This window comes from Nilaparvata lugens, chromosome 4, assembly GCF_014356525.2.
Source record: "Nilaparvata lugens isolate BPH chromosome 4, ASM1435652v1, whole genome shotgun sequence".
NCBI lineage: Eukaryota > Metazoa > Arthropoda > Insecta > Hemiptera > Delphacidae > Nilaparvata > Nilaparvata lugens.
Window position 1 is genome coordinate 78,453,129 of NC_052507.1, and position 14,382 is coordinate 78,467,510.

The window sequence follows — 14,382 nt, forward strand, 5'->3', positions numbered from 1 at the left end:
ATGATAGGGAGAGAATAAAAAAGGTAACCTTGTGCTATTCCTCTCCCAAATTTAGATAATTAAATATTGATAGATATTATATAGATATATATTATATATTTATAGATATTATAATAACACATTTTTTATGTATTTAAACACGTCATGCAGTCAATAATTAAGTGAATATTTAAACTTTTAAATATTAAAACTTTACTTAAAAGTTAAAATTTTCACTGATGAAAATGATCGCTAGACGATCGAAAGTACTTCAGTCAGTGAGTAAAAAGTATTTAATTATTTACTTAATAATTGACTGCATGTCGTGTTTAAAAACATAAAAAAGTGTGTTAATACAAAGCAGCTCGGAATGAATCAAGAAACCATCACCATTATATAATATTAAAAATGAAGATGACAGACATAACTTTATAACATCCATCAATTATACCTCCATCATTGAGCCTCCATATATCATATCTCCAATATATATTATCATTCATTGTATGTTTGGAATGCCAAATAATGGACCAGTCTTTGATTCACGAAACAATGCCATGTGATGATTCTATGTTGGCTCATGCGTTTTTTTCTCCCCTTGATACAAGATCTTCAATATCGTCATACATATCCAATTGTCTTATATTAAGCAGTATACAGTATAGTTTCATAGTAACTAGAAATATTGATGATGAACATAATTTACTCACCTTAATAATATCAGCATCGAATTATTTTGATATAGCAGTAGAAGTTACAACAGTGAAATAGTTAGAATTAGGATCTCAGACGAGTCGGCATGGCAGGAAGCTCCCTGATTGGCTGATTGTCAGCTGATTCAGCCAATCAGACAGCTTCCTGCCCTCCCAACTTATTTGAAAACGGCTGGAAAAACGCTTCATGTGGCTTGGCCCTCAGGCTACATGTCCAGTTTCATGTAGCCTATAATTAGGTGCCTTAAATTGATAAAATAATCAGATGCTGCACCTCAATATATAATGCCGTATAGTGATAAAATGTATTCAATTTCCCTATCATGTTGTAAACGTATCTCTCAGAATCTGTCTCCACATGAAATAAACTAATAATAAAATTGAAAATCAATTGAGAGAAGATCCATGAATCGAAGTGCATTAAATCAAATAAATATGATGACAGATGTAACTTTATAACATCCATCAATTCATCATTGAGTCTAGAATATTCTTCATCTTTATCATCATATAATTTATTACATGTCTGGAATGCAAATAACGGACCAACCTTTTAATTTATTAAACAACGGACCAATCTTTGATTTATTAAACAACGGACCAATAACGGACTAATCTCTGATTTATTATAAATTCTATGTTGGCCAATGCGTTATTAATAACTGACCAATCTTTGATTTATTAAACATTCTATGTTGGCCAATGCGTTATTAATAACGGACCAATCTTTGATTTATTAAACATTCTATGTTGGCCAATGCGTTATTAATAACGGACCAATCTTTGATTTATTAAACATTCTATGTTGGCCAATGCGTTATTAATAACGGACCAATCTTCGATTTATTAAACATTCTATGTTGACCAATGCGGCCAAAGCGTTATTAATAACGGACCAATCTTTGATTTACCAAAGCTGTGTAAATGGTAAAGCTTTATGTACGTTATTAAACATACTATGTTGGCCAATGCGGTTTTTTCTCCCCTTGATAAAAGATCTTCATTATCATAATACATATCCAATCGTCTTCTATAAAGCATATAGTTTCATAGTAGAAATATTGATAAACTGAATTCACTCACCATTACAATATCAGCATCGAATTATTTTGATGATTAGAAGCAGTACCGTAGAAGTTATAGCCTACACCATAGAGGAATAGAAGAAAATGTCCAGATTCATAATGTTTAGCCTCTGATTAAATACATGACTTTAGTAAGTTTTAACTATCTACAGTCGTAACCTCTCAGCCCATTGTATTTGGAATCTTTAATATCTTACAAAATATTGCAAAACCATATTCCTTTGCAATAGGCCCATTGTTATGTACGGTACAGTTGTGAGATTAATAAATGAATATATAAAATATAATGTAACTAATTGAATCGATAAATGGCTCGTCCTTATTCAGACTAGACAACAAGAATTCAAGAAGCGAGGTTGAGATGACTCAAACTTCGCCTAATAAAGATTTTTGTTAAACATTTTCAAGAATAATTATCATATTAAATGAATAATAATATTGATCAAACTAATAATACCAATTAGCTGATTTATCAATAGGTGATAATTTCATACAATACTAGCTGTCAGGCTCGCTTCGCTCGCCATATCCGTCTTGCCAGGGTGCTCCGCCCCCTGGACTCCCGACTGGATCGTCCAAAAATGAGATCAGCAGGCTCGCTTCGCTCGCCTGCAATTTTCATTTTAGCATGCTTCTTTCCATCAGAAAGTCAAAGTACTGAGAAAACGCAGAAAACCTGAGAAAAACGTTGGAAAAACGCTGATTTTGGGCGTATCTTTGATTAAATATTAAAATCACCTCATCACAAAATTTTTAGACCCTAGCTAAACCTCTGTACCAAAATTGAACATTTTCTGTCTATTACTTGATGAAAGAACTGAGAAAACGCAAAAAAACTTTAATTTCGGGCGTATATTTGGCGTTATTTCAAATGCCTTCTAACACAACATTATTACACCCAAGCTGAGATACTGTACTAAATTTGAACATTTTCTGTTCATTTGTTCGCGATAAATCTGAGAAAACGCTAAAAAAACGCAGATTTTGGGCGTATCTTTGGAATTTTTTTCAAATCCGTTCTTAGTGCGCCTCTAAAGGGCCAACTGAACATACCTATCAAATTTGAACGTTTTTGGTCCCGTAGATTTTTAGTTCTGCGAGTGAGTGAGTCAGTGAGTCAGTCAGTCAGTCAGTGAGTGAGTGCCATTTCGCTATTATATAATTATATAGATTACAAATATTCTATAAAGTATCTAATTTTCTTTCTTTTTCTCTAGATCTTACAGCTCATTTATTTTTAAATGAAACTAAATTTATTTCAATCTTCTACAACATAGAACAAGAGCTAAAAAAAAATATACAGTGTCATTTATATTTCAATGACACTGCTGAAATTTCCTCAATCAACAAGATTCTCCATGATTGTCACTACGCATGTAGGCCTAAGCCTACAAAGTAAAGCCTAATTTAGTGTCACATGAAATGTTCTTATCTAGTCTATGAGACAGGCATTGACTGGCGAAAGCGTGACTACTTAGTCCTTAACCAAGTTTAAAGTCAGTTCGTCACTAGAACAAGCAGTGTGCTAATTGTTTGTTTTCAAACTATTTCGTTTTGTTGAAGAAAACTATGATACCTATTCAAAACAATGTGATGGTGACTTTTCAATTCTAATTCAATAAATATATTCTTATTCTTAGAGTATAGATACGAATTTAACAAACTATAGGTAAAAATTAGAAGTGGTGTAAGAGGAAATCAGAATGAAGAAGATACACTTAGCTGGTGAGTAAGCTTTAATTTTACAACAGAAATATTTCACCAGAATACTTACTTTCTTGGTAAGGGCTACTCGTATAGAGAGGGTACTTTGTTTTTTAATTAATAATTTAATCTAAATAATTTGGTAAATTGAATAGGTATTGAGTGAAACGTTTATTTGAAATTTATTTTAAAACCTGAAGATGGAAACATCAAAACTAGTTGTTTTAAATCTGTTATTTTATATAAAAAACTTTTCAAAGAAAGGGTACTAATTTATGATGCTATTTTTTACATAAACCTTTTTTAGCCCTGAATGCATTTACGACATTTTAAAATAAATAGTTATAGTCTAAAAGTAGAGCTACAATAAATTCTTTGATCTAGACCATTCTACACAGTGAATGATTTTAATTAAACAGTTAAACTGTGTTTTTAATTATTGACTATTGTTGAATTATAACTATTAAAGTGTACCGTTGCCTATTCATCTACCGTACTGAAGGAATAATTTTATAAAGTGTAATGTCAGTTTTCATTGTACAGTAGTGTGATATTCATTGACTATAATTATTATTATTCATAGTGGAATTCTCTTTAAATCTTTATTTTCAAAATCGAAGAATTAATCCGTTGAGTTTCACTAGTAGATTGATCAATTTTCAGTACGGTAAGCGTTGATATAAATGAGATGATGGATGCTCAAAAATCAGCATTCTGATGAAAATTTGTTTCTAAAATTGAAATTTCCAATGTGAATTATTGCAACATTATCGTATTTTAAAATAACTAAGGTATTTGGAATATTTAATATATTAGCTTAATATTTAGTATATTCAACTGCATTAATCCGTACCGGTACCGGTATATCAAAATAACTTAAATATAAATAGAAATACAAATCTCAATACCCTTTTATGAATTATTTTATCACAACATGTTTTCAAGTGGTGACTTGAAAATGGCATGAATGTTGAAACATGTTGTGATAAAATAATTCATGAAAGGGTACTGAAATTATTTTTATTTCCATTTACATTACAAGTAGCCCTTAACAGGAAAGATACAATTGAAACAACTTTATATACTTCATGTTGGCTAACAGCAAAGTTAGTAGACAAAGTTAGTTGTCTACTAACGTTGGGCTAACAGTATGTCTCATTGAAGTTTTAGTTTTCAAGTCTTCACCTCTCCATCAATGGAGAATTCTAGTCAACTTAATCTTGATATCAGTACATTCTAATTGTTTTTATTTATTTGTTGATGATATTTTATAATGTATTTGACTGAGATGTAATGCTTGCTATATACCGTACCTATATTGATAACAAATATAAATAAGGAATTTTTAGTATCAAGTAGGTGTCGAATCTATAATTTTATTTAAGGGATAGTAAAAAATATTTTTAATATGAGTTGATTGCTTATTTTGGTACGATATAAGAGACCATAATATAGGAATAATAATTAAGATAGGCCTACATCAGGAATATAAATATGGAACACATATTGATTGAACTATCCATATTTCAAAGACTATGATTCACGATTATGAAACTCATCATTTTTAAACATTATTATGAACAAATTATTTTTTATAAGCGGCTGAAAACTATGTGAAATATTCACCTCTTGTTAAAGTGAATTGAATAAATGTCTGGGCACCTGAAGGCAAAACTTTCTAAAATCCATCACTTTCTAAATAAAAATTACGTATCATCTTCACCTTGGAATTTCCTAGACATTTTGGCAACTACCTTCAATGCATATGTGTGGTTATCAAAACAGGCCAAGGACAAAAAATAATAATAAATGTCTGAAACCTTGAAACGAAACAAGTTTCAAAACTTACTATTTTTGGAAATTTCTTTTTTGTTATCAAAAAGAACGACTAGCCGTCAAATTTCTCCAATAAATTCATGTATAATATTATTTTTCATTTTTAAATTATTTATTGGATTATTTTTATGAATAAATTCATTTATTGGAGAAATTTAACGGCTAGTCGTTATCTTACAGAATCGTTCTAGCGTTCTATTGAATTCATGTAAATGAATTTATTAGGAAATTGACAGCTAGTCGTTCTTTTTAATAGAAAAAAGTGATACACTGCTTAATAGTAAGCAGTTCGTGATGATGAACAACATTTGGAAATTTATTGAAATGTAAGATTAACTAACTCATTGAATTTACACTCAAAAAACAGAAATATTTTTTCTTTTTCATTTTAATTTACACAATATGTGAGGTCCACGTTTTAATGGCAGTATTTGATTACCATATTGGAGTTGATATCAGCCTTTTCTATCATTCAACAGAGCAGATAGCGCTATCCTTTTCTTGCACTGCAATATTGCCAGATAGTTTTTCAACAATTCAGAAACATAATTAATTAATGAAATATTCCATCTCAATTAAGAAAATCCTTTCTTTAATCCATTGAATAATATATTTTCTTGACGAAAAAAATACAATTGATTATTTTCAACGAGAATGAACAGTTAATATTACAATATCGCGGGGACCAAGCTTCGCTCTGGAGTACAAAAGCATAAAACATTTATTACGAAAGAAGAAATTATAATAACATTCATACAGAAATGTTCTATCTAATAACAGTGAATTGAGATTAATTCCCAGAGGAATGCAAAAATTTCCCTCACAAAGGTCCAATTGCACAAAAGCCGGTTAAATTTTAATCTTGATTAACTTCACGTGAACCAAATCAGAGAAGACAATTTCAAAAAGATTGATCTACCGGAATTAATCAGAATTGAGTGCCGGCTTTTTTGCAACCGGCACTAAGTACCTGATTGAATGATTACAAAAGTTCAACAGCTGCAGTCATAATAATTTTGACACAGTCCCACACACATGAACTCGCTCACTCACTTCCATCACCAACAGACGACGAAATAATTATTATCAGCTGTTTTTCCAAGGATGAATAATAATTATCCTCTTAATGTCCTTCAGCAAAGTTTTCCTGGGATGACACCTAGTGCAATGGAATCTTTATATTATAAACCTACTATGTTCTGAATTTCGTGAGAATCGTTAGAGCCGTTTTCGAGATCCGGTGAAATACAAATATATAAACATCCAAACATCTAAACATATAAACAGAAGTTGCTCGTTTAATAGTAAGGTATAGGATCATACTCGTATACACCAAGTAGCCTATCAGAAAATCGCTTTACTTATATGCTGGGCTATTCTATTCAAATGAATAAAAACAATATAAAACTTGTAGTACGGTACCCTTTTCATTTAAAACATTTTAAAACTTTAAAACAATTCAACAACTAGTTCTGACCTACTGAAAATGGCCAAAGTTGGTCGAAGCTAGTCGTTTAATTGTTTTAAAGTTTTAAGTGTTTTAAATAAGAAGGGTACTACAAGTTTTATATTGTTTCATTAACCAGTATAAACAGAACTATTCTCTATAGAAAGCAGTGGCAAGGCAGAGAATCGGCAACGTCGTTCTCCTATTTTTCTCCAATGCCATTACAACCTGGACCTCACTATATATAGATAAGAATTAAAATTATTCTTACAGATGCGGTGTTTGTTCTTACAACAATGATAGTCTGCTCCTCGCTGCTAACAACAATGGCTGCTGTGACATTATTTCCTCAAATGATGGCAACTCCTTTTCCAGTCATCAATAATAACCGCGACTGTCCCCTGTTCTGTTCCGGAACTGACAGAGAGATGCATAGTCCAATTTGTGGAACTAATGGAACAGCCAATAGAAGCTATGAAAACGAATGCTTCATGAGAGTTCTCAACTGCCGATACAACACAAGTAAGTGTTATTAGAGAAAACTTATACGATTCGATTGTTTATTCTATGGTATATAAAGGCACAGAATAGATACAGTATGGAAACTTGTAATCAAACGCCTATCTAACCAATGATTTTTACATGACGCCAATACTAAACACGTCACGTGACCTTGGGAAGTTCCAATCCTGGTCTTCTGATTGGCTCGTGGCAGTGAATGAGATCAATTGATCCGGATCATTAAAGTGATCCGAACCTACCATCCATTGATTATATAGTTAGATGACTAAGCTATACCTTGAAGCGTTTGGAAGCATGATGCCTCCTTCATTTCTCGTCGCCATTGAATATCGGGCAAGAAGTCAGGCGCCCAGACAGACTTATACGAGAAAACATCGACTTTCATTGCGTTATATCTTTCGACATACTTGATGGATTTCAATAGAATTTTTTTTCAACTTTTCGTCATTTCCATTACCATATGATACAATGATTTGTTCATTGAACATTATTTTTTAACTCGACCAAACATCTAATTTAGTGAACCTACCTCACTACTGATTTTGATCCATTCTATTAGCAAATGAATCTCATTTTTACAATATTTTCCTATTACTATGTATTTAGAATATGGAAAATAAAACATTTATTATAGAACGCTAATATTACCGTATATTTTATCAGATGGCAAATGATAATAAATTAACCATTATCACAATATTTCGTGAGACTGTTTCTCATTCGTTTTGCAACTTAAGTATAGGTACTAACTATACTCTATACTCCTATATTTAATATAAGATAATAAATAACTACATATTATAAGAATGGGAAAAATAAAACAAAAATTATAGATCGCTGATATTATTATATATTTTATTAGATGGCAAATAATAAATTAACCATTATCACAATATTTCGTGAATCTGTTTCTCATTCGTTTTGCAACTTAAGTATAGGTACGGTACCTAACTATACTCTATACTTCTATATTTAATATAAGATAATAAATAACTACATATTATAAGAACGGGAAAAATAAAACAATAGCAATGATGAAGAATTTATAGGCAATTTTAGCAGATAATATTTTTTATAATACAAATTTAGCATACAATATTTTCATAGTTCACAAAATATTACAATATAAGACAAATAATGGAATGGAATATGGATACCTATATTGGATCCATGGAAATAAAATATTTATTATAATATTACCAAAACTTATATTTTATTACTTGGCAAATAATGATAATGAATCAACCTAAGCACAATATTCCTTGAAACGATCATTTGGCACTAGGCTTAGCCTGCATGAAACATGACCGATGAAAATATAAAAATACTTACGTATGAAAAGAAATATTTTTATCTGGCGCATGCAGATTCGTACATCCATAAGCACTGCATGAAACTACCATACTTTGAATATTTTTTTATTGCTTCAATAAAAAAATATTATCATTTGAAAAAGGCTCTTTTTCTACACAGCAAATACAAATACCTGACTTCTTGCCCGAAATTTCTGGTAGCTACACTAGCGCAGTGGCATCACAGCGGACTTTGCTCTTCTTAATCTTATGGGCGATGTAAGTGTGACGTAAGCCGTTGCTACGACGCCATTTTAGTCTCTAAACAAACCGTTGCTATGGAGAGAGAGCATGTTATTCTTATGGGTCTAAAACATCACCTTACATTTACGAGTATATCAATGAAATGATAGATTTCTAAGAGTTGAGAATATTTTTTTCAAGTTCTACACACTCAAATCATCAATTCCCAGTATTTATTCAGAACAAATAAATTTTTTTGGGACAGCCAAAGCAGAAAGTCTCACGAAGTAGTGCATAGTGCTATGTATGTAGGCTTACCATGGTGAGCCTAGTTGAAGAGAAAGTTAAAGTGCCACATGAATTCTTACCTGAAATTTCTAATTATTATTTTGTTTTCAATATAAGGTTACTTTCACAGCATATGCTGAAAGTTTTACAGTCTGCTGTTTTACATTAGAATGTTTATTTGAAAATGTATACAGTCTGATTTCGATCACAAATCAAAATGGTTTGAAGCAAACGAACATTTTCGTTGTTCCTGACTGTAAACATTATCGTACAGTGAAAAGGCAGGCTACATACCATTTTTTTAGATTTCCTGAAAATCCCAAAGCCTAGCTCGCCTCTATAAGTTCTGTACTACATTTTTAGGTTATGTTATTGTTAATAAAAATAATATTTTTGTCAAATTTATCTAAAATAACTACATTAGTGGAATTATTAATACAATAATTCAAATACAATTATGTTTACAGTAAATGTAGCACATAAAATACATAATTATTTGCTTTACTTTACATGTTCACTTACCCTTTTAAATTCTTGTAAACATCATCACCGTTTAGTTAGAATGTAGGAAGTATAAAACATGATGATTAGTGGTCACAGCATCTACATCTTTTTATTGTGTTGAGTTCATTCAATATCTTACTATTTCACGTAAATTGAAAACAATTATATACTTCAGAAAACCTAGGCTAAACCAAAACACCTGACCTATATATTATTTAAGCTTTAGTCTACTCTAACAGTTACACTAAACAATGGGAAAACAGAATATATTTATATGAATTTTTAAATTACAACTTTATAACAATCTAATGAAATTATATGTAATAATTCAAATTGCACTTCAACTTTCTCTAGGTAGGTTTTCCATAGCAGACTACAGACATGGTACTAAGCTCTAGTTCGTTAGACTTTCTGCCTTGGCTGTCCCAAAAAAATGTATTTGATCTGAATAAATACTGAGAGTTGATGATTTGAGTGTGTAGAACTTGAAAAAAATATTCTCAACTCTTAGAAATCTATTATTTCATTGATATACTCGTAAATGTAAGGTGATGTTTTAGTCCCATTTGAATAACATGCTCTCTCTCCATAGCAACGGTTTGTTTAGAAACCAAAATGGCGTCGTAGCAACGGCTTACGTCATCACTTACATCGCCTATTCTCTATATCAATGCTACCATCAATACTATTACAATGCGGCGCTTTCTAAAAAGATGGCGGATTTTGGCGTCAGGAGTTTCCATACTGTATGTATACTGCTCTGCTTCGCAACCGAATGTCACTCTAGCAGAGCGATTGATGATCGACCGGCGAGCAAGAGTCGTTCGACCGGGGAACGCGAGAAGATCTAACATCTTCCGTAACGTTCATGATGGGTGCGTGGGCGGAGCGACTGTGGTTCGATGGTGGTACGAGGGCGGTAACGAGGGCGGTACAAGGGAGGAGCGTGATCGGTGCGGGTTGGAAGTGCGTATATGTGTATGCAGCTTAATGCATCAGCATTCAATTGATAAATAATATCTTTCTCTACACTCATCATCAATAGAGACAGGCTACAGTACCTAATTTATAACAAATTATATGATGAAATTGATGATGGGCTACAATTTTATTGTATCAGTGATAAGAATGAGTAGGTACCCAATTGAGATTACTTGATTGTGTTATTTGTGTACAAAACTTGAACATAGGCTATTAACTCACATTCAAGAATAATAATACTCTGGTTAAATATTCTCATTGAAAACTCTCATTTATTCTCCAATTAATAGAATCCAGAGGCTTATCAATCTCTTTTCTGGGCGCCTAGACGTCTTTGGGTGCTCTCGTGGCAGATTCCGCAACACTCTGAAGGGCTTATAATTTATGATACCGAAGATATTTGTGGCCAGTTTCTGTATGACATTTTTCTTCATTTTTTTCTCAGTGCCCACATGATTCTTTGTTATGTATTACATGGTTTGTGCCCATGTAAGATATTTTAAGTGCATATTTTTCCACCTCTCATCTTTTCTCCTGTAAAGTAGATTCAGCAATAAATTTGAGATAGGATTTTTATAAAATTCAATATTTCTATTGTTATTCAATTTATTTTGTTCTTATTTTATTTTACCCACTCTTGTTTTATTCTTAGCTTGTTATTTATTTTAAATCTAATTTTTTAATGAATAATGTTGTAATGTTTCAAGGAGACAAGGTTTTAACCTGTAGCACAGTATGGAAACTTGGCTAGTACCCTGACGCTAAAATCCGCCATCTTGTTAGGAAGCGCCGCATTGTAATAGTATTGATGGTAGGTTCGGATCACTTTAATGATCCGGATCAATTGATCTCATTCACTGCCACGAGCCAATCAGAAGACCAGGATTGGAACTTCCCAAGGTCACGTGACGTGTTTAGTATACATGTAAAAATCATTGGTTAGATAGGCGTTTGATTACAAGTTTCCATTCTGTACCTATTCTGTGCCTGTAGTCTCCATGTAATGTATCTTTGCAAATGCAAATAAATAAATGAACCTTATCTCCAACTGATAATAACTAGCCTAACTCATCCTAATAATAATTATCATCTTTATAATAATCACTGATGATCTTCCCTTGTTATTCATTCACTCACCTTGTCACGGTTTCATGAAAATGTATGTTTGATTCTGAAGCAAGAAAGTAACACATTTATAGCGTATTTTCATTGTACTAGGTACCGTAGATAATGCATGCCCTCTGCTATGCATTAATTGTCTGTAACTGTTTCTTCTATCACATGGCATCTAAATGTCACTGTACCCTTGGTAATAAAAAATACTTGAATGGAAACCTACCTATATGGACCGTATAGGCTACGGTATAATTCATATAGCTTCTCCAAGCACAAGAAACACATTGCAATATCTTCAAGTTGAATTGTTGCCTATATGAAATAATGCATTCACAGTCATAATAAAAACTTAACACGTAAGGGCAAATTAAACTTAACACTGCATTCACAGTCATAATAAAAACTTAACACGTAGGTATGGTAAGGGCAAATTAAATATTATTTGATTACATTTTTTAGTAGCCTTCCTGAAGATTTATAATTAACAATTATTGGAATAATTAACAATTTGATGAGAATAAATAGGCCAATTCATGGACATAATTCAAAAGTAGGTTACACTTAAATAGGCAAATTAAATAATGTTTTATTAATTTTTTTGGTAGCTTTTCTGAATATTCATAACTCGGAGTGAAATAGAATTTATTTGAAACTTTTTTCACAGACTTCACAAAAATCCATGAAGGACTGTGTAAGTCTCCTTCAAGTGCAGAGGGTGAGTCGATGCAAGGAGTGAGTCCTACACCTGATAACTCATCCCAGGCCACTACTGCTGGCGTGGAAGTACCAACCTCTCAAACCTCTTGGTTTGGTTCCTCATCAAACGATTCAAGCGCAGCCACCAATTCCTACGAAGTGTATGAGAATGTACAGGAAAAACAATCAAACAATCAAGAACAATCCAACTCATTTTCTTCTATTGGTACCACTGTGACACCAGACAGTACTACCACTACAACTATAGAGGCATTCAAATCATTAGAAAACTCAGGCACCTTGAATTCAACTAGCAGTTCTATAGCAACAACCCAGGAGTTTTCAAGTTTTGATCAATCATCCTCCTCCACTGACGCAGCTGTGAAGGACTTGAATAATTCTACTAGTGAAAATACTGAAGTGACTACAAAGGTCTCCGAGAATGGGTCAGGCATAACTAGTGAAACCAATCTTTTCAAGATTCCTTCGATATCCTACCCTACAGATCAGTTGAAAAACGGTGATGATTCACAATCAACCACAGTTAACCCTATGCCAAACAGTAGCACTGGAATAAACTGATTGTATTTTCCAAATATATAATAATTGTGGGAAATTGTAATGTACCGTATCCGAGTAAAGTTGATGAAAATTGAATGAAAAAGACAAAGAAATTGTCAAAAACCACAGATTTATCAGGAATAAATCTAAAGACTAAAAAAAACTGATTGTATTTTTCAAATAGATAATAGTGGGGAATTGTAATGTACCGTATCAGAGTAAAGTTAATGAAAATTGAATGAAAAAGACTAAGAAATTGTCAAAAACCACAGATTTATCAGGAATAAATCTGTGGTTTTTGACAATTTCTTAGCCTTTTTCATTCAATATGAATAATTACCACAATATCAACCTCTCAACTACACAAAAAGTTAATGAAAATTCTGTGAAGTGAACAACTACAAGACTCAACCTATTTCGGACTATGTGTAACTTAACCTTATCAAACTTTGGGAGAGGAATAGCACAAGGTTAGGTACCTTATTTTTTTCTCTCCCTATCATTTTTATGATGTTCTTATTGTATGAATCAATGAAGAATAAAGGTTGTATCAGATTTGTATCAGATTCAGAGTTGTATAGAACGTATCAAAGTGGATAGAGCCTCAAAAATAACTGATCGTTAAAAATTCTAATGTATCAATGTAAAGGTTTATTCATTTAATTCATTCATTGGCACATTAAGCTTACATTAGGCCTTTGAGTTTCGTAGTAGCCCAACTCTTCATTTAAGATTTGATGGTTATTGACAGTAAATTTTACAGTGAGGTCCACGTTATAATGGCAGTGGAGAAAGATAGGAGAAAAACGTTGCCGATCCTCTGTCTCGTCAATGCCTTCTATAGACGGTGGCTGATACAGGTTTATTGATGTAATATTAAGGGTCCATTCTCGTTTAGAATAATCAATTATATTTTATTAAGCGAGAAATTATATTTTTCAATAATTCCATAATTAATTTTCATAATTGAGATGAATATTTTGTTAATTAATTATTAATTCTACATTGTTAAAAGATGATCTGGCAACAGAGCAAAGCGAAAAAGAGATAGCGCTATCAGTTTTGATGAATGATAAACAAGGATAGCAATTCTTTGCGGATGCTAATTTTTCCATAAAAATGTAATTTATATTTATGTTTGTGATCTGTATTTTGAATGGAAATAAATTTGATTTGATTTGAAAAAAACCATTGCTACCTAAACGGTCCATTCTCGTTTAAAATAATCAATTATATTTTATTGAACAAGAAATTATATTATTTTTCAATAATTTCATAATTAATATGAAATATGTTGTTGATTAATTATTAATTCTACATTATTAAAAGACGATATGACAACAGAGGAAAGCGAGAAAGAGATAGCGCTATCCGCTTTGTTGAATGATAGACAAGGATAACAATACCATTGCTGA

The 14,382-nt window shown here is 31.9% G+C and overlaps 1 protein-coding gene across 1 annotated transcript; it reads left to right on the top strand.

The window, feature by feature from the left end:
- The first annotated feature begins 3,238 nt into the window (after positions 1–3,238).
- Positions 3,239–13,258, top strand: LOC111047768 (cell wall integrity and stress response component 1-like). The gene is made up of 3 exons (XM_022333598.2): positions 3,239–3,502; positions 7,038–7,286; positions 12,375–13,258. Exons 1-3 carry the CDS (start codon positions 3,481–3,483, stop codon positions 12,986–12,988), a joined length of 885 nt encoding a protein of 294 aa, XP_022189290.2. The 5' UTR covers positions 3,239–3,480; the 3' UTR covers positions 12,989–13,258.
- Positions 13,259–14,382: the final 1,124 nt, after the last annotated feature.

Coding starts and splice junctions, on each gene's coding strand:
- LOC111047768 (XM_022333598.2), top strand. CDS start 3,481: ATGAAGAAGATACACTTAGCTG. Junction 3,503..7,037: donor GAAGAAGATACACTTAGCTG/GTGAGTAAGCTT, acceptor TTATTCTTACAG/ATGCGGTGTTTGTTCTTACA. Junction 7,287..12,374: donor CAACTGCCGATACAACACAA/GTAAGTGTTATT, acceptor CTTTTTTCACAG/ACTTCACAAAAATCCATGAA.